This window comes from Boleophthalmus pectinirostris, unplaced genomic scaffold, assembly GCF_026225935.1.
Source record: "Boleophthalmus pectinirostris isolate CB_2022bp ecotype Guang Dong unplaced genomic scaffold, ASM2622593v1 HiC_scaffold_7, whole genome shotgun sequence".
NCBI classification, from domain to species: Eukaryota; Metazoa; Chordata; class Actinopteri; order Gobiiformes; family Gobiidae; genus Boleophthalmus; species Boleophthalmus pectinirostris.
The window spans coordinates 24,727,776-24,752,748 of NW_026571473.1; the positions used below are offsets into that span (position 1 = coordinate 24,727,776).

At 37.8% G+C, this 24,973-nt stretch overlaps 1 protein-coding gene and 1 long non-coding RNA gene across 2 annotated transcripts in view; one reads left to right on the forward strand and one right to left on the reverse strand.

Annotated features, from left to right (window-relative positions):
• Window positions 1–355: 355 nt before the first annotated feature.
• The window catches only part of atp10a (ATPase phospholipid transporting 10A), a 45,517-nt gene continuing 20,899 nt past the window's right edge, over window positions 356–24,973 (forward strand). The window contains exons 1-11 of the mRNA XM_055164775.1: window positions 356–1,037; window positions 7,286–7,490; window positions 8,224–8,309; window positions 12,431–12,537; window positions 12,626–12,757; window positions 13,371–13,501; window positions 15,921–16,173; window positions 16,692–16,909; window positions 17,523–17,717; window positions 19,210–19,765; window positions 24,578–24,681. Coding sequence (XP_055020750.1) covers window positions 595–1,037; window positions 7,286–7,490; window positions 8,224–8,309; window positions 12,431–12,537; window positions 12,626–12,757; window positions 13,371–13,501; window positions 15,921–16,173; window positions 16,692–16,909; window positions 17,523–17,717; window positions 19,210–19,765; window positions 24,578–24,681 — 2,430 coding nt within the window. The 5' untranslated portion in view covers window positions 356–594. The remainder of the gene's footprint in view (window positions 1,038–7,285; window positions 7,491–8,223; window positions 8,310–12,430; window positions 12,538–12,625; window positions 12,758–13,370; window positions 13,502–15,920; window positions 16,174–16,691; window positions 16,910–17,522; window positions 17,718–19,209; window positions 19,766–24,577; window positions 24,682–24,973) is intronic.
• LOC129412042 (uncharacterized) lies at window positions 15,902–16,697 on the reverse strand. The gene is made up of 3 exons (XR_008633548.1): window positions 16,528–16,697; window positions 16,109–16,167; window positions 15,902–16,042 (listed from the first exon to the last, which is right to left on the reverse strand). It is a non-coding gene; the product is annotated as an uncharacterized LOC129412042 (long non-coding RNA).

Below are 24,973 nucleotides of genomic sequence, written 5' to 3' on the forward strand. Positions count from 1 at the left end.
ATTGTACAAAGTTGAAAAAAAAAAAAAAAAAAAAAAAAATAGTAGTATACAATGATTTCCCGCGTGGAGCCTCTTCCTGTGGGACTGTATAAACTGAAAATTCCGCGTGGCACTTGGAGACACAAAAAACTCAGGTTTGGTCCGAGGAGGGGCCTGAGTGGGTCGGGTTTCCAGAGAAGTTCGACCCTTTGCTCAGAGCGACTATCCCGTTAGCGTCCTTCGTAGATTTATAAATCACCAGCCCCCTTCAACTAATGAGATCGGCGCTTCCAGATTATCTACGTATCTTCAATTTGGCCGCGTCCTTCCGGTGGGCGGTTCAAGTTATGACTCCTACTACCTCAGCATCCTTCCTAGCGTTTGGAAAAAAGAAAAAGCTAAACAAGCCAAAGTTTTCCTCCGACTGGCGAAAAGAGGATCCGACATGGATGTAAAGGATTTGTTTTACTGACTTAACCAGAAGGACTGGCGACTTCTTCGTCTGCACGGTAAAAGAATGATAACATAGCAAGCGATTTGGATGCAAAGAAGTTTTCAAGAGTTTGTGGGAAACTTTTTTGAGGCTGAAAAAGCAGGCAAGCTGGCTGTCTGGCTATGGCGCGGGAGAGAGGAGAAGAAGACACCGGCGGAACTAGTAGCAAAAGTGCTCCAAAAGTCAAACAGAGACAAAGGAAAAAGAAATCCAAAGAGAGCAAAACGAGGACTGTCCACGCAAACATACTTTACGACAGCGCGAAAGGAGAGGAAAACCCGAATCGCCACTATGCAAACAACAAAATCAAGACGACTAAATACACCCTGCTTTCATTCCTACCAAAGAATCTATTCGAGCAGTTCCACAGATTTGCAAATGTTTACTTTGTCTTCATCGCACTGCTCAATTTTGTCCCAGTTGTCAATGCGTTTCAACCCGAGCTAGCTTTGGCCCCAGTTGTTTTTATTTTATCTGTCACGGCTATCAAAGATCTATGGGAAGACTACAGAAGACACCGGTCTGATAAGGAAATCAATCATATGGACTGTCTTGTGTACAGCAGGTAAGTTATAATGTCCGGCAAGAAGTAACCATGTCTAGACAACTGTTGCTCTGAGCTAGTTTTTCCATGTTTTTCTGTACAAACTGTACCTCTGCTTCACACACTATCCACAGCAGATAAACTAGCTACTTCATTTAAACTAACTCACTAATGCGTGGCCATGCACAAAACATCAAAAACATTGGCTGAAGTTACAAAGATTTATTTTAAAATGCAGTCTGTTCTGGGAAAAGTGGACAGAATAAATGCCAAAGTAGTTTAACTATATGGCCCATATAAAGTATATTTTTGTACATTTTTTACTTCATGTTGTGAAGAAATCACTCACACTTTACTAGATAATGGAAACTATTAGTAGCTCAAAGTTGCCAGTGTTTTCCCAGTGAGTTTGGAAGCAACAACATCAATGTAAAAAAGTAATATTGAACTATTTATAATTATTACACTATTATTATCACACATATCACACATTACACTATTCTCTGAGCTACAGTGCTCTATGTACACATCTTCCTATGCTGAATGAGTAAAAATCTCTTTCATAAAATGAAAACAGAAAGTACTTACCATTTCCTCTGCTGGCACTCATTGGTCTGTCACAATAAGACATTTTTGTAGTGCAATACATTGTTCCACAAAATATTCAAAATATTATAATTGGGAAACCTTGAATCCTGAAGTCACAATATTGAAACTACTTTATGCCACTGACACAATAATCCAAAAGCAGGTGTGTATCATCAGTAGTAGCTAAACCAAACCATTGACAACAGAGTTGTTCACGGACTCCTCAAGATGCACCTCGTACGTTTGCTGATGGCTGAGTTAGTGCTTGTGGCTAATGAAAAGCAGCACTATCACTGAATTCATGCTATTTCAGATTCTACAATAAATGTACAGGATCAGTTGAAATAAGATTGTCTTAAATCCTAAATAAGAGATGAATATAAAGTTAAATACACCAGGACCCCTAGATTAATACCACAGCTAACCCATATTAAAGTCTGTTTTTGTAACAGAACCTGCCTAAATACCACCGCAAAATACCCACCGTATACCACCAGTCAATCCCATCCCACACTTGCGCTCCCTTGCACCACAAACCTACTGACAACCTGTTGCAGCCACTAACATTTGGCCTTCCTCTCAAATGCACCTATTTTTCCTTAGGGCTGAGTTAGCACATGTTGCTAATGAAAAGCAGCACTGTGGTCCGTGTACACTGCATAGTTCATGCTAATCAAAAGACTCACTGTTTACGCTCCACACTTGAGCTCCAGAGTCTTCATGACCCGTGTTGTTCTCAAGCCTTGGAAATAATTGAATTTCTTTTGCCATGGTGACACTGTACAAAACATGTCCTTCTCATAGAACCGTGGCAGCTGCTAGTTGTTTTAGTATTATGTTAGGATCGAAATGATCCTAACATAATTGAAAAAAAAATATGTTTTGGAGATTTTGAAATGTTTCATACATACCAGAAAAATAGTTGATGTTCATTGTTACATAACATCCATAAATAAAAATGATGTACAAGTTACTGATTCTGACAAAAGGCAAGAGTGGAGAGTAACTAACTACATATACTCATGTAACTGTAATTGACTGGGTAGTATTTCTCAAGAATATTTGAGTAACTGTAGTTTTATCAGATTAAAAAATCAGCACACTTTCCACCATGGATAGATGCAGAGCTAATCTAGTATCTAAACCACATAAAACCAAGGTTCTGACAAACCAGCAGAAACAACAACAAAGCAAAACACACATAAGCACCATTATAGTGAAAGTCCATTATACCAGCAGATGTAGGCTCCACAGGATGGGAAACTTTAAGGTGTTTGCTGTAGTAGTATACACAGGAAGTTTCACATGGGTGGTATTAGTTTAGATTCCAGTCATATCTTGAATCCTAATATTTACAAGTGTGACAGATACGCAGGGTCGAGCAAGGATATGTTTTTACTCATTTGTCAAAACTGATGTATTTCGGATGAGCAAAAAATGAGCCAACTGCAGGTATTGTAAAACAACTTACATTTTGCCTGTACCTACTGTCTTTATAATACTGACTTCTTTAGTGCCATCTCTGAAAATATTTGGCTTTGCAGCTACTCAGTTTAATTAAATCAGGTAATATGAATCCAGGTTTGAGGACAAGGCTGAGACTAGAGCTAACCCAGGCTAAACCCAGTGCTGTATTGAGACCAAGCCATCCACAGACTAAGATTAAACTGGTCTATAAATCAAAACATTAAACTAAAAATAATTACACTTTAAAATTCATATTTCATATTCAGCTCTATTGTCTGACTTATGGAACTGTGTAGTACCTTGTTTTTGTTTGTAGACAATTACATGAGAAGAAGCATGTGAAAGCTGTTTAAAAATAACAAATATTAATTATAGTTTTATGACTGTGGCATTGAAGTAAACATCTCTGGGGTTTTCCATGTGCAGTAGTATTCAGAAGAACCATTATGTCAGATATGCTACTCAATGTGTGCATATAGGCGTAGCATCTAATATAGTAACAAGAAATGACTGCATTGAACTTCTTATGTAAACTCTTTCTTGGTCCATTGCGAAGAAGAGTTGACACTTGTGGTTTGTCTTGGGTTTACAGATATTGTTCAGAAAAGCTTTTGACTTGTTTCTGTTTGCTTCATGTACATATCAGAGACATTTCCCAAAGTTTATATAGTAGTCGCTGTTATTTAAAGTGGTATTTGGGTACTAAACGTTTCCTGTTACACCTCAGGGCATCAAACCAATGCAAGTTTTTCAGTTGGATTTTACAAAAATAAGATTATAATTATTTATTTGGCCCTTATAGATTAAATTTATAAGCCCAGAGCTTTTCCTGATGCATACAAGTGATTAATTCAAGAAAAGTTTGTCACACTGCAGGACATTTGAAAGATTTTGCTTAAAAAAAGTTACAATATCTACAACCCAACTTGCCTGTCACTATGTGTAATTTATAGAACACATCAGTGTGCACTGATGAGTTGAATGATGCAGGAAGAAAAAGATTAAGCAAGCAGTTTCAAAAGAACCCAGAAAATGGACGTCACGTCGTCAAGTAGATTTACAGATTAGAAAATGTGCTACAAGGTGTTACATTGTCAAACTTCTTTTGACAGTGAGTGACACAGCAGTGGTTTCAAGGCTGTGAGAAAGAGCTACAGCTCAACAATGATTCAGCGAAGTCTGGTCTTTTGGTTCTTCTCACAGCTGACTGTTAGATCATACGCAAACCATGCTCCTACACTGACATTTGACATTTGACATTGCATAGACAGTACTGGCCTCTATTTTTGTAAGTTTTTAGTCAATAAATATGAAAACAATTTGTAAGACTGTAGGTTTTTAGTTTTTTAGCTTATGAATTGGTCAATGGGGATAATGGATACTTAACAATATATAAGAGTTGACTTGAGTCAACCAAAAAAAATGTTTTTGTTGATTACGACCCTACAATCTTGACTTGGAGTAAAAGCACCTGGAGCCGCTTTGATTAATTTGATTCATTTTCAAGTCCTCCTGACTCCAACTATAACAGTGAGACTAAATCTTTGAGCCCAAAGTGAATCCTCAAGTTTATATTTTATCTATTAATACATAATCATGTATTGGCTTAAGGTGAGAAGTAACTTTCTATTCATATAAAGTTTAATCACTGTATTAACTGAGATGATTTGTTACATTGGTTAATAATGTGCATATTTGGAAACTTAATATTTCAACACAAACATGATTTGATGAAACTCACCACAACAAACACGCATTAAACAGCTTGTGTCCAGCCGCTGCGTTGTATCCACCCTCTCTGTTTTCTAAATAAACATGATTTTCTCATAGTTCAGGGCCAGTGCTGGTCCCAGTTTGACTATAGCCATTATCGTAGAGCTCTATTTCCTGCCCATTCAACCACAACACACACACACACTGTTTACACTGGTCACCTTTGGAGAGTGTTTCCTTTAATAAACTTTGCCACTGTTTCCTGATCATGTTCACACTACATTCCTCTTCTGTAATTTGCCATTTAAAAAAAGAAATTCAACAAATGACTATTAATGTTCTTGAAATTTCAATTTGCATGACTAACACAAATCACAATCACAAAAAGTGCATTTATTTAGGTAAACTATTCACTTTATTTTAAAACATTTACAACAGGATATTTCACAAAATCATTTAGCCCTATTTTAATGTATTTCTTCTATTACTAAATTTTAAAATAAATTATGACTACAATGTCAAATACAATTGCAAAGATGTTGAAAGCTTCAGCATCTGGTTCAAGCAATGTGAAAATAAAAGTTCCTTTGCTTGTCACTTTTACCTACTTCCTGTCTGCAGTGCTGTTTTTTGTCTCGTAGCTCTCAGTGATTCAGAAATATTATTTTTGGCTTAGGTTTATTTCTGTTTCTGACGAACTCTTCATTTAGGCTAAAGTGTAAGAGCATTATTTATTAAGCTTTAGTCAAAACAGTTTTTTTGTTGTCTGTAAAGGAACTATATGTACCTTCTGCTTATGCTCTTACTACTAACTACAGATAAATCAGCATTACACTTGTTATTTGGTTTGAATATACCTACCTTGTATCTGGAGACACAGTAAGGTTATGCAAATGGATTTAAGATCAAAATCTTGCAGACGCTTCCTTTTAATGTAGAGAGCATGGTGCCTATGAAGTTGAATATTAACATGTGTCCATTAGCATATAAACCAGACCAGTGCTACAAACTGCTAGCACTTTTACTTTCTTGTATAGACTACTCTACAGCAATTATATTCTGTATCTCATAACATTTACAGAGAACAAAAGCATTGGATTTTCTCACTGGCTGCGCTGCCCTTGAATGACAATCTTCCGGGAAAGTGCTCTATCAAACACTCCGATATGAGTCATTTATGTCGATGGAAGTCGTCATGAATAAATAAGCCACTGTTTTTCCTTTCACGTCTTTGCCTGTTGTTTTGAGCGTGGACTTATGTATTATTCAGCTGATTTGCAACCAGGAATATCAGAACTGTTGAGAAATGAACTCTGTTTACCATTAGCATAGCGCGGCTAAAAATATCAACATCACAAACTGAGTTGAGTCATTTTGAACTAACACAATTTGGTGGCAATGGAAATCTCTCAAAATTTTGCACTAGGTAAACTGTGATTTACGGCATTGTATATTATTGGATGGCGCAAATATGGCGGTGTATTTGAGTTATTTATTCTTTTGAACTTTAGTGTCTTTTCACACACACCATGTTTAGGTTTTTCATGTATTTTTGTTTGTCAGAAGGGTTTGATTGACATAGGTGTGACAGTATAGTGTTTTTTGAGAAAATATTCAGTGTTCAGTTTTGATCCCAGCTTTGTATGGATTATGGTTCCTCAAAGTATCAAAAACCAGTATTGAAACTAGATTCTCTTTTGAGCCTGTATTGATGCAAAAAATGTCACATTCACAAATTAAACTTTTCTGAAAGCTTTAGGGTGGTAAGACCACATGGATTAATATACATCCATAGAATATGGGTCTATGAAACCTACCAGGACGACTGAGGGATTACATAGATATAACACCACATGGTAGTTTTAAACAAAGTACTGTTATTTAATGTTGAAAATCACACTATATTGTCTAAAGATTGTGTATCACCATTGTACAGCACTGAATATCATTCTATTTCTTACTATCAAAATCGAGTTTGAAATTTAAGTATCATGACACGGACAAAACTCCCATTTAGGCCTTGGCTTTTCATTTTAGAAGTAATTCTTATAAATTCTTATCTCCTGACATAGTATGAAAAATGTTTTCATACTTGACCTTGGCGTAGTTACTCCAACTAAATGGTTCATGACTTTCTGATTTTCAACATTAAACTATTGTCTTCTTATATATGAGTTGATGGTCTGGTGATTTGATGGTCCGAGCTGCAAAAAAGTAACAAAGCAAAAATGTTGATAACAAAGAATAAAAAAGATAAATAGTTTTAAGTATTTATTTAGATAACCACTGAAGTGCCTTTGTATAGAAATACAAGATAAGAAAATTTATTTGATTACTTTTTTTTGGAACCCATAACTAGTCATAATTGAGGTCTCCCTCTAGCAAACTGACTGTCCTTGAAGATTTATGAACATGAAAGCCGCTGTTTTAAGACATTTAAAAAAGAAAAAGCTGCCTATATGCACTCCCATAACTATACCACCCTGTTACTGTTATCCCAGGACGGAGAGGCGCTATGTGGAGATCTACTGGAAGGAGGTTCGAGTGGGCGACTTCATTAGACTGAGATGTAATGAGATCCTGCCCGCTGACGTCCTGCTGCTCAGCTCCTCTGACCCAGACCGCCTGTGCCACATCGAGACGGCCACGCTGGACGGAGAGACCAACTTGAAGCAGAGACAGGTGGTCCGCAGCTTCTACGACCTGGTGAGAGGACTACACAATGACACACACACTCTGTACTGTACTGTCTCTTCTGTGAGGGACAATGGTTACAGTGCTGACTTAAGTATACACTATTCCAGCCCAGTGTTAGCCAACCACAAGATCTATCCGTAATAAAATTTGTACCGTTGTTAGGGTAATTAACCATTTAAAACTGTAAAATATTATATCTCATAAATGGGGTTATGGATTAGGTGATGTTGTTCTTACAATGATTTATTGTTCAGGTACCTATGATTTCTATTAAGAATTTTAGTGCTGCTCTACGTTCCCATCTTTGTTTAAAAAATATGCCCCCACAGTTCTAGATTTCCATGTTTGTAGGGTTAGGGTTAGGGTTGGGCAGGGTGAGGGTAGGAGTTGTGGATTTAATAGAAACATACATAACTGCACTCTCCTCTGTGGTAGCCTTAGACTCCTCTGAATTTATCTTTCTTTCCCCATTTCAAGTGCTATATTGTTTGATTTTACATAGTTGAAAGCTTTGTCCTATCATGTGCTTGGATAAAGACAGCTCAACTCAAGGGCTGCTCCTATTGTGTTATTGTTTTTTTTTTTGTTTCTTTGTCAATATTAAATTAGTTTGCTTTGTTTTGTTTGAAGTCACATAAACAAACATTTCCAGTAACTATTACACAACCTGAACAACATTTTATTTAACACGGTGATGTCTTCCACTGGTAAAATAGACAATGATCTTTTGTTTGTGTTACAGGATTGTGACTTTGACCCTCTGAAGTACAACAGCGTGATTGAATGTGAAAAACCCAATAACGACCTGAGCAGATTCAGAGGTTACATGTGAGTACCGATGTTTCACCTTTGACCTTTGACCTTCTCATCAAATGTAAACAAAAACAGTTGCTTTACATTAGCCGTATTTGGGTGGAAGTTATTTTATAAATGCAGTTTGATGAGCCACAAGGGACCCAGCTTATAATTATGGCTTAAACCGTTTTCCAAACAGGGATATGATTCAGCATTGTGGCATGTGGTTTCAATCTTGTCTCTATTGGTGTCTGTGCTTTTCACCATGTAGTGTAGTGTTTAACCTTTACATTATTGCATTTCGTAGTCAATGTAATTCTTCTCTGCTCTGGTTCTCTGCTATCATTAAGAATTATAGCTTTAGTTTGTGTGGCTTTACAGTACATAATTCATTCACTCCCCGGTTGCACTCATTGGTGATAAGCTACTTTTGTTGCCACATATAATGTACAGTCAAAACAGCCCTACGGCAAGTTAATCAGAATACTGGCTGTCATTCTGTGCCAATGGGACTGACAATTTGCACAAACACATTGCAGTATGTTGTTGTGACAGTAACAGAATAGAAATAATCAATTTTAGTATCATTTCATCCTAAACTTAAAGGTGTACTACATAACGTTGCTGGTGGATGGAGCTGAAGGATTTTATGTTCCATAGTATTACATTAAGCTTTTTTACCTTGCATTTATTCAATTACACGCGTTACAATAGAGGTCTATGCGGGACAGAATGTTCAGTCCTGCTCCCGTTCGCACCTGCATTGTACAGTCCTGCTTCCACCCGCGCCTGCAAAGAATTGTAATTTTCAGTCCCGCTCCCGCCCACAAGCCCCACAAGTCCCGCAAGATGGGGACGTTTGCTTTCTTAAACTCTATCAAACATGGAGAAGCTGAAAGCAATTGTCTAAAATGTGCGCGAGATTAGACCACATACACAAATTTAGGCTGCTTAAAATGATTTTATTAAAGCCAAATAAAATATCCAGCACAAATTATGCATGATAGGCACATATTCATCATTTGTATATTTTACTTTACAGTCACATTTAGTTTGCGGCACTGCAGTTTATCATCCCACGCGCCTGCTGTGTTACAGTCCAGCTCCCACCCGCATCGGCAATGAGCTTTCAAAATGTGTCCCGCGCCACACTGTTTTGCGTCAGGTCCTGTGGGTCCCATGTACAATACCTTGATAAACATGCATTCTTACTGTAAACAAATCTTACCTGTTACTTGTTTCAGTTGGATCACCTGCTTGTCAACATTGATATAGATAAGTTTAATGCCATACTGCGAAACACTCCAGACATTTCTACGCATTGTTGTTTAGGTAGTTAAATTCATGCCAACAGTGACATGCTTTAAGGTTCAATTGAAACACACAACCTGCCATATTTACCATGTAACTTAGGCTTTTATAACACGCCAGATTTAAATAAACTGTGTTGGCGTATGTTGTAATTGAATCTCTTTACCATATTCATGCTTAGCCCCCAGCTGCTGTCACTCAACCTTAAGTGAATTTGTAAAGTTTGTATAGCATACAGGAGGTGAATGCAGTCCCAGAGAGGTGTGTGGGATATCCCTTTCCTCATCACACGATTCAGACAGCTTCTCTGTGTTCCGGACCAGACCAGATGCTGTGGGTGTCTCTGTTGCCAGGCTGCACTCGAGCCGTTTTATTACATTACAACCAACAACACAGGAGCTAATCTGTCTGCCCCTGGGTGGACGGGGAACGCCTCTGGTCTCCAAATGTTATCAATTCGTCCTACAGTTAGTGAGCCATGAGAGATGTGTTGTGTATATTTGCTCACGGAGGCCTACAGTTGTTACTTTAGGTGCAGTTTGACTTTATTAGTCAAGTAGTGTGATTGGGGTTGAAGAGTGGGTAGAGACATTTGGCAAATTCCATAATACTGAGGCTGGCGCAGAGGATGGCATCTGCGCTGTGACTGAAACTTTATTTAAACTGACAAAATATACATAGATAAAATATAATATGTGATGACTTTTTTATGTGTTAGCTTGGCATGTTTTTTTAATGCACTCTTTTAACTTCGTATCACTAGCAATAAGTCTGAGTAAAATTACACTCCAGAGAGAATGCAAGACCTTGTGTTGTCCTCACAAAGCACATGAATCAGGCGTGTGTGCCTGAAATGTAGGCGCGGGGTCTCAGGGTCAGTGCAATGAATCTGTGCTGCTGCTGACGTGTTGGACATTGCTGCTGTCAGAGGCCAAAGGATCAGCGGTGCTGTTTGTAAACATGTGACTGACTGTACTGAGCGTGTCTGAAGAGCTGAGAAAGTGCGCTAAGGCAGGATTGAGCTAAATAAACAATGTTCATTTTAAAGAGAAAAGAGATATGAAGCAAACTTATTGTTCAGAGACCGGCAGTTCAGCATTTTGTCCTATCTCACACTGATTTGTGAGACAGTTTTTTGGATCCTGTATAGAACAATGCATAATTACATTAATATATAGGTATAGAAGAGCAATGTAAAAATAATCAAAGGGTAAAAAAAACAAATTGTGTATTATTATTATTATTTTAATGAAAAACAAATAAAAATGCCTTTTAATGTTAAATATTAGGAACATAATCAAGACTTTAAAGCTACCATCTGTAGTTAGACTGGCCCACTCTGCCCTGTTGTATTCTCACAGAACACCGCTAGATGCTGTCTACATTACTGCAGTCTGACAGTGTGCCAACTTTGGCCTCACAGAACAAGATTAGAGAGCACAGGTGAGAGTGAACAAAGGCCAGGGGAGGGAAGGGAGGAGCAAGTTTTCACATATGTTCTGTATTTGTATACAGTCATTATCAATAAGAGAGACTCCAACACTGGACACTTTCAAATCCCACTTGAAACAGTGGCTAAAGGAAAAACAGACTGTTAGTTTAGACCTGTCACTTGTTATTGTTGTTTTTTCTCTGTTAAATTTGTGGTGTTACCTTCCTCGAGACTACAGATGGAAATTAGTTTTTGCTATAATCTGTCATATTTACACTGCAGTGTTGTAAATGTTCATTAATATGCACAGTCCCTATTAAATAAATAAATAAATAAATACATAATACATTTTTTATCAAATAATCTTACAGATGGTAGCTTTAAATCAGTTCTATTTAGCACAAATAGTATTCCTCCAAGGTCTGTTTGCTTGTACTTGTACTTGCTTGTAATGCTTTTACTGTCAGAGACCTGGCTGTAGCCCTCTTGATTAAAAAGAGCCATGATTATTATTGATGTTTTGAAGCAACTGGATCTGGATTCAGCTCAAGCTAACAGTGTCACTAACAACAATTACTCCTGTCATTAAATTATCTTGATTTACTTCACAACCTGCACTATTAGGTTAAATGGACTTCCTGGGTCATCCCTCATAGTGTACTTCACTGTTATGGACATTATTGGCTTTCCCTGAGTGCTTGGTCTGAGCTGTGAGGGTCAGGTGGAGGCAGCAGTTGTCAGACTGCTATTTGTGCTGACAACAGGACTCTGCATGATGCTTTACACTGTGATCAATAGACATGCCCAGAGGAGGACCGATGGCATGTTTTGGGCTTTTGCACCAGAGGGATTCTCCCACTTTTTTCCTAACTCAGCATTTTTACATTTAAGGACTTACTGTCATTTTCTGTTCCTAATGATGTCCTGTACCAAACCCTTCCCTGCTGCTTTGAAACTTGTTGTTTCTGAAATGTTGTTGTCAAGATTGTTTCAGATTATATTACTGTCACAAAACATCTCATTTTATTGGCTCAAACTTCAAAGCAAAACCATTTGCTGTTGAATATTTTAGAAAAGCTCCCCATGATACTGTACTTTGTTTATGAAGTGCAGAGTGGAAAAATGTGCTCCCTATTGTTTTTCTCTTGCGTAGATGGCTCTAGTCTGTACAAATCTGTAGATATTTGTTTTAAGGTTTGCCAATAGCTCATCATTCTACATTTTTTACACAATAACAGCATAACAGGGTGACTCACCTCTCAACAAGATGGTCCCAGATTCAAGGTTTATAATAAAAATACCTATCAATAAATGCATAAAATATTTCTGCCAAATTTCTAGTAAATACCACAACCCTTTTTGACAGTGAATGGAAAGTCTAAACACACACTCCTATTTCTTTCCCTGATAGAATCCACCGGAATGGGAGAAGAGATGCACTTTACAAAGACAACCTGCTGCTTAGAGGCTGCACCATCCGAAACACTGAGGAGGCCGTGGGGATCGTCATTTACGCAGGTCTTACCAGCTACTAATATTTGTGTTACTACTAATGTCTATTCAACCTTTAGTGTACTCCCTGTCCTTACTCTGTGCGTGTGCCCAGGTCACGAGACCAAAGCCATGCTGAACAACAACGGGCCACGGTACAAGCGCAGTAAACTGGAACGACAGATGAATGTGGACGTGTTCTGGTGCGTCATCATTCTCCTCGTCATGTGCCTCTTCGCTGCTGTGGGTAAGAACCTGATGTCTGGGAACTAGGGGAGGTTTTTAGAAAGCTATCATGAACTGATCTTAAATTTTTGTTGTGATTATTGTTGGCATTTTATATGTTGTGACAGACGAGTACAATTTCACCTCATGCTGTGTAGGATATTGAATAGAAATGAAATTACATATGAAGTACCAAGATAAACAAGGTGCGTGGTAGACGACAGACCTATGTCTCCTGTGGTTCTTTCATCTATTTTATCTCGTGTTGACCTTGTTGTATACTAAAAAATACAGTTAAGAGTTAGTTTTTCTCGATTAATACCTCCTTAGGCCCACATGCACTGAAAATATAGTGTTCTAATTGTGGGGAGGTTTGGGTGTCTAATCTCATCAATCTGTGTATGCCTTTAACACAGAGCAGTGGATAATCTGCTGGTATTGCTTTCTTTGCCTTGTTGACAAGTTACCAGATTTGTTTACATAATTTAAAGATCCCCAAATTATCCCTCTAGATTTGAATTATAAACCAAATACTACCCACTGTGACCTTTGCAATTCCCAGTAAAATTTAAACGTAATTTTCTTGCAGTAGCCTCAGTGTGTTTATATGTTCTGACCTTGTGGTGTTCATGCAGGTCACGGGCTCTGGATGTTTCAGTACCGCGATAAGAGGCCAGTATTTGACGTCCTGAGTCCAGAGGGGACTGACTTATCGCCCATAATGTCCGCCATCTATCTCTTCCTCACCATGATCATCGTCTTTCAGGTAAAAAACCTAAAGAAAGTGTCCCCAAACAAAAGCAGCAGTGACTAAAATGAATGGGGTTATAAAACAGTAGTTGATGTTTTATCTTACTGTGTAGTGTTTAAGATTATCACTGGCCCAAGGGTGAGTTTGACCTCTAGATGAGTATCTTTATACCTGCAATGCATTCATGCTGCACTGGACATGCTATCTCAGAAATATGCTTCAGAAATATCTACTATAAAATTGTGAAATAGAGCCACATGACAGTTATTGATCGCTGCTTGAGGCTTAAAAATGTCAAATTGTGAAGTACTGGGCAAGAGATAGGTTTTTGTGAGAAACTATGGCCAAAGGGATAGAAAGAAACCGATATCAGATTTTCAATCCATAGGAAGGGGGCTCTATGCTGTAATGTCACTGCCCCGACTGCTACACTGCAGTGCCCTCGTCCCCACAAGTTAATTCAGTGGATAATGCTCCTTTCATTGAAAAACCCTGATATCTCTTTCTCTTTATCTATTCAATTCTATTATGCAAAATTTACTCTTGTGAGCTTTTATCCAGATTATAATTAGGGGTGTGCAAAAATACTGAAATATATATATATATATCGTATCGTTTAATGTGATGATACACTATCGATATCGTGGGCTGCTGTATCGATATAACTCCAAGATTTTTTTTTTTTGTATATTTTACTAATTTATTTTGTTACAGTGCTACAGTTTAGTTTCTTGTTCAGAGGAAGGAAACTTGTTTACGCAGCACATTTAAGATTTTCAATCTTCTGATGATTAAAATGGGTGTGTTTCATATTCACTTTGCACAAGAAATGGTTTGACAAAGAGTTTAATATCACAGCCACCATTTAGCCACTAGTTTTTACTGAACCGTATCAAATCGATTTGAAATATATCGTATCAAATCGAAAGCTTGCTGTATCGAGATATGTATCGTATCATGGCCTATGTATCGTATCGGCAACTTCTTAATGTTACCCAGCTCTATTTATAATGTTGTTAACTCCTCATAAACATACCCAGAGTTGTATTTTGTTTCATTCACACATTTGAGTAATTCTTTATTATTAATCTGTCTACATCTCCAAAGCTCAAAATGCCCCGTTTCACCTTGTGATGTCATATGTCTTTGTACATTTAGTTCAGTAGATACTGGGAATTCCTTGATTCCCCGACTAAAATGATCCAAATGATTCTAGTAAAGGTGGAGTTTAAAAACACAGTGGAGCACTTCTTGTATTACCATACAACATCACAAGGTGGAAGTGAAGTGTTTTCTGTTTAAGAGAAGAACTCACCCTAACACAACACTCCGGGTATGTTTGTGATAAGAAAACAACATTAGATCAAAGAATAACACAATATGGGCCCTTAAATAACCAAAATAAAACTGAAGTACTTCTTGCTGCTAACCGTATTGCCTACTCTACAAAATCCATTTCCATTGCTGTGTGTACAAATATAAAGTTGTGAAAGGGGTTGCCTCACTGGTATTGATTGTGGCTTTGGGCTTAGCAGTCTCAGACGCAGTGTCACCTTGTCCCATGTCAGAGAAGGGAGTGAATTGCCCTAAATAAAACAGATTATGGACTGGCCTCATTGGTCTTATACAAACAGTAGCATTGACCCAGTCCGCTCTCAGTGAATACATGATTTTATGCTCCAGGATGATCAAGCACAGGGCTGGAGTAGGCCCTCTAAAGCTATGAGTCATTTCTTCAGAACTCTTTATTTAATGTTTCATGGAAATTCTCATTCTTTCCATATAAATAGGTACTGGTGAAATCCATGCATTGTGTTATTTTTGTAGACCTTATTGGAAAGTTGTAATCATGGAGTCTTAATATCCAGTAAATGTTACACAATTTCTACAGTTTATTCTTGCATACATTCTCATATTAGATAGGATTAGGTTTTATGTCAGATGCCCTTTCTGGCTTGAGAAAACAAGATGGCACAATAAGTGAAGGAGTAAAATAATAATATGATCATTTTTTTGTTACTCTGTTTTTTATTTATGCATAACATTATTTGATATAAAAATGTAACACAGTATTTCAAACTTTTGAAATAGTATAAACTTTTTAACAATTACCAAAAATGTTGCCTTCAGTAGCTTTATATATGAAGTAGCATACTTTACTCTTCTGTTTGTGATTCCAATTTCGTTTTGCAAATGGGCCTATACTCTCTGTCCACTTTGTATGCTTACTTTGAGCGTACACCTCTAGTCTGTAAGAGATTGGCAAATAAAACTAGCACCCTTTAGTCGTTCGGAACCATTAACTTCCTCATTGGGTCTTGATTTAGTGATCCAAGTTCCAATCTCCTAGCAGTTGAAAGCACTCTGTACTTGTGTGCCTGTTTGATGAATGAGAAAGCCATTTCCCTGCTCTATCCCCCTGTGTCCTCTGCAGGTGCTGATTCCCATCTCGCTCTTCGTGTCCATTGAGATTGTGAAGATTTGCCAGGTTTATTTCATCCACAATGACCTGGAGCTGTACGACGAGGAGACCGACTCCCATCTGCAGTGCCGGGCCTTGAACATCACAGAGGACCTGGGTCAAATGCAGTACATCTTCTCTGATAAAACTGGCACACTTACCGAGAACAAGATGGTGTTTCGGCGCTGCACTGTGGCTGGGGTAGAATACTCCCATGATGCTAATGGTGAGAGAAATCTGATGAGTTAAATACAGTATCAAAGAAGTTTATATTGATTTATATTTTGTGTGACATATGCATTATTTTCCTTTGAAATATTGATTGAAAAGCTCAAACCCATGCCATGACCTCTTATTTGTTGGGTGTATCTAAAAAAGTCAATTCATGTTTTAAATTTAGTAAAAAGTTCTTACGTTTTCATTCAAATATTTTAAATTTTTTCTCATCAAAGAACAAACAAGATTCATTCAGTCAGTGTATTTCCATTGTAGTCTTCCTTTGTCATGATGGAGTCAAAACAAATAAAAAAACAGCTTTGAAACTTTCTAATGTGGTTGGTTAAGGAAAAGTAACCATTACCACAGTTGGAGCTAAATCACTAGTTGCAGTTGAATTATTGCCATCACCGCTGTAATTACACAACCACTGGCTCTTCTCTGTTTGCTCAGTTGAATCCAGGCGTGACTCATTTAACCCTCTGTGCATTCAGACCATTCAGAAGTGTCACTTTCATCTGTCGACAGCCCGGAGACTGGCCATGTACCAGGAGGTAGACTCAGAGGAGGAGGAGTGCATGTCTCATGGAGGGACCTTGCCCAGGCGGGACAGTGTGACAAGTCACCAGAGCGCCCGTGTGGTCCTCAGGTCCCAAAGCACAAAGTCACACCGCCGAACAGGCAGCCGAGCAGAGGCCAAGCGCGCCAGCATCCTGTCCAAGCACACAGCCTTCAGCAGCCCTATGGTCAGTCTAGTCACCTCCTTTTCTTTTTTTTTGTTGTTTGACGTGGGGCTGGGCGATATGACCAAAGAAAAATCATCATGTGGATTACAATGACAATTACAATGACTCAACTCTCAAAATGATTCACACATTTTTTTTTATAATGATCTTTCTTTTGAACATAAACAAGACAGAAATTTAATCCGTGCCACAACACAAGAAATAGTTAAATTTATTCCTTCAAACTTTGAACTCTCATTCAAACTACATGCTTTTGCTGAACTGTTGATTAAAAAGACAAAGGTATATTATTGACTAATGGTTCTGGATTCTAATAAAATATGATTCATTGCATCAATTTAGTTTGAGGTATCACATTTCCAGTGCATCTTTTTATATACATATTTACAAATGCAATAGAATCTAAGAGTCATATTTCTTGTAAACCTTTTGTGTTTTGAAGCAATGTGTACTTTAGAATATTTATCAATCGAATAACTGGTTTTATCTCCTAGGGGCAAGCTAAGCTATAGACTATAGATTCTGAATGTTTATTACAAATTGTAGAGTCAAACAAGCACAAATATATGATGCATACAATAACACACACATTCTCCACCTGTTTGTCCCATAGGAGAAAAACATCACTCCGGACCCTCAGCTCCTGGACAAAGTGAACGAGTGCAGCAGTCAGATGGACTTCATGCGCTTCCACAGCCAGTCCCTGTCCACACTGCCCTCTGACCTCTGTGATACCATCGACTTCTTTATCGCACTCACCATCTGCAACACTGTGGTGGTGTCCTCCCCCAACCAGCCCCGTCAGAAGGTACCAACAAACACCTTTTGCCCAAATATGTTTTCCCGTTACACTATTTTTCTACCGATTGAGTAAACAATGACCTCATCCCATGTAAGTTCCTGTAGCAAAATTGTGGTTTACCTAAAATAGTAGCTTCTTTTTGTCAAGTCATTGCAAGTCAGCAGCACAACACTGTATCTTTAGTAAAGCAAGATTATATGCACAGTGTTTGTGCTGAATAAACATGATACACATTGCAATATATAATTTAAAGCTGGAGAACATTTTCCTTTTCATTCAGCCACTGCAGGTCTCCAAACTAAAAATGCAAGGTGTGTGCCACTGAAATGTAAGCAAGTAATTTGCAGAGTACATGTTCAAGGTGAGATAAAAGTGAGAATTATACTAGTAGCTCTCTAAAACCTCAAAAAAGTACTGGCTGTTTCTATATCCACAGCTTTTGTAAATTTGTGCAATCATATATAATCTGTGTCAGTATGTTTTTATTTTAGAGTTTGCCTCACTGCAACATGTGACTAAGAAGCATCAAATAATAGTTGTGTAACACTGAGCTCACTTGTCTCCAAACATGTGTATTCAAAAGTTATTGTTTCTTTTCTTTTGAACTCTTCAGGAGCAGTTCCCTTCAAAAATGCGTACCTCGTTACTTTGGCTTCAAAAATGTTAAAATGGTCCAAATTTCTCCCGCTGGTGCACGTAGTTCCAGTATTTTTGTGTCTAATGTTTGAAGTTCCACTCTCTGCGGTGTATCCGTTTTTTGTTTTGGGACGGCCTGGGTGTGTACTGTCCTGTCTAGAGCTTACAACTACAAATCTTCATGAAGTAAATGTTGTAACGGGTGAGATGAGATAAGATGGAGGGGAACTGAAATGTGCACAGAAGGAGCAGTTTGTACTGTTTATTATATTTTTGACCTGTGTTTGTTTAGAGTTACAGTCACACATTTAAGGTGCCCTTGTGGACACTATAAAACCTGAGTGAATTATGCAGGGTGTGGGCGGCTTCTCCATGGGCTGAACAGGACAAACAACGTCACTTTGCATTGTACATTTTGTGCTAAGTAAATTTGATCTTGGACAATTTGTACATATTTCTACAATAGCAACTTGTGTCAATAATTGTAAGTTAAAAAGAATAGCAGGTAGTTGTAAAATTTGTGTAGCAGAAGACAAGAGTACTGAAATAATCGCATTGAGTCCAGTGAAAGATTATGTACTTAATAACAGAGGAACTTTATTGATTACCAATTGTTGATGTATACCAGTGAGGGCGACAGAGTAAACATAAACAATATGGAGAATTACTAATATGTGAATGAAACAAAAGACTAATAAATAACATTATTTTAAGTTGCAGCATTGTGAAATGGTTTAAAGCTCAAAAAAGTATACTTTACATAATATACACCTTCAAATGTAGAGCTACTAAAAAACTAAACTGAGGCTCATTTGTGAGATATTTACCAATCTCTTTCCAACACCAATTTTGTGTGTCTCAGGTGAGGATGCGTTTCGAGCTGAAATCCCCGGTTAAAACCATCGAGGACTTCATCAAACGCTTCACCCCAAGTCGCCTGACCTCCGGTTCCAACAACAGCAGCTCATCCAGCCTGAACCGCTCCAACCAGCGCGGGAATTCCAGCCTGGTCTCCTCCCCCTCGGCGGACAGCACCCTCACCAAGCTGGATGAGGAGAAGAGCCCCCCGGACCTGCAGCATGCCTTCACCGCCATTCCCCAATGTTTTGATCCCGCCAAGGCCTGGAGACTGGAAGAGGGAGAGCTGAGATATGAAGCAGAGAGTCCAGACGAAGCAGCTCTGGTCTACGCTGCCAGGGCCTACAAATGTTCACTTGTGGGACGCCTGCCCGACCAGGTCACAGTGGAGCTGCCCCATCTGGGTAAACTGAGCTTCGAGCTGCTGCACACACTGGGGTTTGATTCAACGAGGAAACGCATGTCTGTGGTGGTCCGCCACCCACTCACCGACCAGATCACTGTGTACACCAAAGGAGCCGATTCTGTCATCATGGACCTCATCAGACCACCCGATACAGGTGAGGAACATTTTCAAATGATATTGACTGCTCGAATTAGGAATGTGGAAAAGCATTCTGAGGTGAGACAATTTAAAAATCATATGTGACTAATGCAGTTCCGTTTGATGCTGCCTGCTGGCGCAAAATGTGTTAGCTTCACCCCCTAAGGTTTCTATGACGTAAGTTTCTGAGCTTTATTGGGATATCAGAATAAGTCAGAAAGTGCAGACATTTGTCCTATCTTCAGATATAGATAATGGCCACACATGAACTATCTCTCTCTTATAACTGCTGGATGGCAAAACAAAACTGAACTATCTGTATTTGTTCATTACAGCTGTATACCAAAACTTTTTCAAACCAGTTCCCTTAAACTTATTTTGTTGAAAGTCATACAAAAATATAACATGTGAAAAGTTTGTATTCTCAAAACTTTTATAAGGCAAAACATTTATAAAAGTTTGTATTCTCATTTGTGAAACTCTGTATTCTCAAAACATTTATGAAGCACTCCTAGGTCAGATTTTGTGCCCTGGCAAAGGTTAAAAAGGTTACCTGTCACACTGCTTGGTCTAATATTTTTGATGAATAACTGAACATTTTTCTAATTACTGGAACAAGATGTATCTATGGATAATCCAGACCAATTCAGCAATGCATTATCAAATACTTTCCAAATCTCGTTTAGCATAAAATTGTAATTTATTTATTACATATAATCCTTTAATAATTAATAATTTCACTACATATAACATAAAATATGTATCCATACAATGATATCTTTTCTCTTTTAAACAATTTTACATTGTGCTAAGCCATAATGAAGACAATGGGGGAAAAAAAGGGGGGGAAAAAAAGTCTACTGAACCTACTACTGTATGCATGTATGAAGTAACAGCTGCCCTGTCCATAACTTGAAAGTACAGTAGTTCCCATGATGCATCTGGCTGGTGTAGCAGTGCAGCGGTCTCATGATGTGATTCTTTGAGTCTGTCAGCTGACCACAAATCCACAAATCCTATCTGCTCATCTTCACGAGACACTGGACTCTTGCCGTGTCAGTGAATACTCCACATTCCTTATTCACTTCACTTGATGTGCACGGTAGATTCACCAAGAACTTGACCTGTACAGATGTGCTCTTTTGTCTTTTTAATACATGTTTGTCTTACTGTAAACCTTTCATTATGCTATTTAAAACCTATACAGTTTCATTCAACAAAGCATGAATTATAGTCTGTCACAAGCTGCTCTTGTTTTGATTAATTGCAATAACTCACTGTAGATTCACCAAGAACTTGACCTATATGGATGTGTTCTTTGTCTTTTTATGTACATTTTTATCTTACTGCAAACCTTTCATAACATGCAAATTAAAAACCTATACAGTTTCATTTAACAAAGCATGAATTATAGTCTATTGTAATATTACTTGTTTTCATAAGTTGTAATATCTCAAGTTATTTCAGAAATAACACACAAGTTTCCTACTAGTATAATAAATCATAAACCACTGGCATTTTTACCATCTGAATTTCTGAAACATTCTTAACTGTTTGGTCCCTTGTAAAATTAAATGGTAAAAAAGCTATTTGTGTCTTCACAAAAGGCTCTGCATCTGCCCAGCAGTTCTAACCTTCTCTTTGCCTCTTTGCTTTGTATATGAGCATATTTTGGGTCGTGCCTTCTCGACTGGACTTTTTGTCATTTCCAACACACCCCTCGCATTCACGTTTTCCACTGATGTAAAGTATACACTCCAATGTTATGTAAGCACCCATGTTTTTATTTCTGCTCCTCTCAAAGCTCGCCTTCACTGCTCTCTGGAAAATCTCGTCTTTATGTGCTCGTTTTAAGAGTGGCTCTTTCTCCAGCTCTGTAAATGGCAAAGGTGTAGCAGCTTGTTTGTATTCCAGGCACACACAGGGTCACAATGGCACCTTTTTCTAATGCTTTGTACATGGTCAACAGAGGGCAATCCAAAGGTGCTTAGCTGAGACCATTTCAGATCACAAAGTCAAGCTTTTTTGACAAAACATGGCTTGTATTGTGGCAAAAAAGAATGATTTTTGTGTGGTATTTTTGTTGTAGTGGATGGAATGGAACAACGCTAGCATTTACTTTATATGATTAACGTGAGGATTGTGTAGATAAAGTATACATAAAAAAATACAAAACATGGCCACTAAGAATTTGGTACGCATGAAAAAACTAAAGTATACAGTAAGTATGACGAGAACAGGTTGTAGGATTTCCCTTGGTTATGTGGTCTGCCTCTGCCATAATTTTGCATCAGCAGTGAAGTGGTCTACCATAGCCCACTAGAGGAATAGGTCTTTACCATTTACCCTTTTATTTAATCTTATAAATAAACAAGGGGCATTTCCCAGCCCAATTTATGGAACTACAAATGCATATGTATCTTTATGTCATTTACAAACATGAACTGATCTACCTGTCACTTATATTATCCACTATTTAGAAATTCATTTAGACTTATTGAGTTAAACAGCTGTTGCCTTACTGTGTGGGGGGTAATGGGTTTTATTGAGATGCCTTGTTAGTGGCCCCTGTCTGTTCATTACAGAGAGCTCATGAGGCTCTGGACTAAATGACTTCTCAGTGAAGCAAATTATATCCTCTCCCGATTTTTTTTACATGTTGTTTGTACCATTAAACAATATGATCCATTGAAGTCATTGCCTTACCTTTGGGTGGTATGAAATGTAATTGTGATTATCTTACTGACCCTAAGACAGATCTGCCTACTTTGAGAGCATCCTTGCTATATTGTGATGCACTGCAATTTCATTTTTCACACTCTCCACACTCCTTCTAATGATCAGTCCCTGTTATGCTATCAGTGAATGATATAGATTTTTAATTAATCACAGAAGGGTAAAAGTTCCTAATTCAAACATAAATGGGCAATATAGGAAATTAGGAATTTAGGAACATATGAATTATACTTTTTTTTTTTTAAACCTGATCTCACAATCCCACTTTATATCTCACATCTGTGCAGTGGACTTCATATTAAGGCTACAAATGTTGGGTGTACTAGGTCTTTGTTGTACTTCAAGGTTAACATGGTTACCTTAATGGATTTTCAAATTCTTTTCTGCCTTTCCTCCTCTTGTACTTCACCTCTCTCTAGTTCTCCTCATTCACCATGTGTCCAGTCTGGACCAGCATTGACTTTTTTTCTCACACAAGTCTCCTCTGTAAGTCACTAATGTGTGAGTCTATTGGTCTAAAGCAGCAGCCACTTTGAGCACATTGGTCATAAACAGTCCTTTATAATGGCTCCATTCACACAGACAGGGAGTTGTTTGGTGCTGCTCTAATAACAGAGCCATGCAGCAGACCAAAGAGTCGCTGGACTTAAAAGTTAAAGACTGTAGCTCTTACAAAACTTAAGCCTTTTTGAGTTGTTTTTGAGACTCATTGCAACTCAAACTGTATGTAATCATCTTTAAATATGGATTGTTTGTACTTTGTGAAATGTAAAGGACATGTAAAGGTAACCTGGAAGGTTAGAAGTAGATTCACACGCATTGGAAGTGAACTGACAATGTGTGAAAATTGCAAAGCAAGTTTGAACGCCTAGAAAAGGGATTAGTGAATTAAAATGATCTCGATGAGATTTGCATTTTACCTGTTTTATCCTTCTCAAATGAATGGTATCTGCAATTTTAATTCTTTTTCTACATGACTTATCTGAAGTCTTTCATGGCTGAGTAAATGCCTTCCTCCGTTGACTTTTTTGGAGGAAAAATAAACAGCTGTGTCTACACTCACCCAGCTCTGAAAGGACACTTGTTGGAAGTGGCTAGTTATGACCAAAACTACAGCTGTTTGAAATGGGTTTTGAATGAAGACTTACCCAAAAACTTGTAAATTATGAACAAACTTTCTAGAAAGTTAAACTCTGCCACATGAGGTCACAACAAGCCAATGTACTATATGCATTTGTCTTACTTATTTAATAAGTGAACTACACACTACTACACACTACTCTGCCACTTTCTTCAAAATAAATGTCCAAAGTCCAAACTTTACATTAGGGCTAGGGATGGGACAATAAATCATAATTGCTTTTTACGACTAATTGTGCATTTACATTATTGGTAAATTAGATAATAGCCAACAAAGATAATTGCCATTATACCACAAGATTGGACACACGACAAACAAACTAACCTAAACTTGACTTAAGCAGTGATTATGATTTCCCTTGCCTACTGGATCCATGTCTGTATTTAATTAAGTCAGTACGGCCTGCAAATAGCCCATTATAAAACATCATTTGCATTCTTAAACATTTGGTTGAAGAGATGATTGACAGGTTTGCATTCATTTCCATCTTCTGTGTAAAATGATTTTGTGTGGCAGCAGTGGCAGTGCATTGGATTGCTTTCTGTCCAAGCTGTTATGTTATTAGCAAGATTACATGACTGGCAATCTGAGTGTTGGCTGGTGCTTCTGTCAAGATAGCAATAAATCTGTTGCGTCTTCATGCCAAGAACATGTTAAAATACCCAAGAAATACTGAGAGGAGGTGTAGGATGTGCTTCAAATGGTTACTTTTGGTATCGTTAAGGTCATATAAAAATGTATTTTATTTTTATTTAGAAAATGTGATACATCTTCGTGAGTGATGTAAAATATAAAGCCACATAAAGCCATGGTAAATTTAGTGTGAGAACAGATGGCCCAATTCTTGTGATTCTTGGAGCCCGTCTTTTGCAATCTGGTGACGCTAAAACTGAAATATCCTGCAAAATAAAGATAGTTAATCTCTTTCTAATCTGTTTTTATCTTTTCAAGGAAACTCCAAAGGCAAACGTCAGAAAAAGATCCTCTACAGGACTCAGAACTACCTAAATCAGTACGCTGCAGATGGACTGAGGACACTATGCATCGCTAAAAAGGTACAAGTTTATAAAACATTGAGTGAGATGCTTTTAGACAAGGTGGCGGATGTTGTTGATCAAATTGAAAAATGAAAAATGGCACCTATATTGGATTGCAAGGCGCGTTTATCAAATTTAACATATTTTGTAGTGACTGATGGGAAGAATTTAACCAAATATTGACAAACTATTTTAATCTGCCTACTTTCTAAAACCACCTTCCTACCAAACATTAAATGATGGCATAAAAAAAATGACAATCCATCCTACTTAGCCCTCACCTTTTTATATGCAAATTTTATATGTTGCA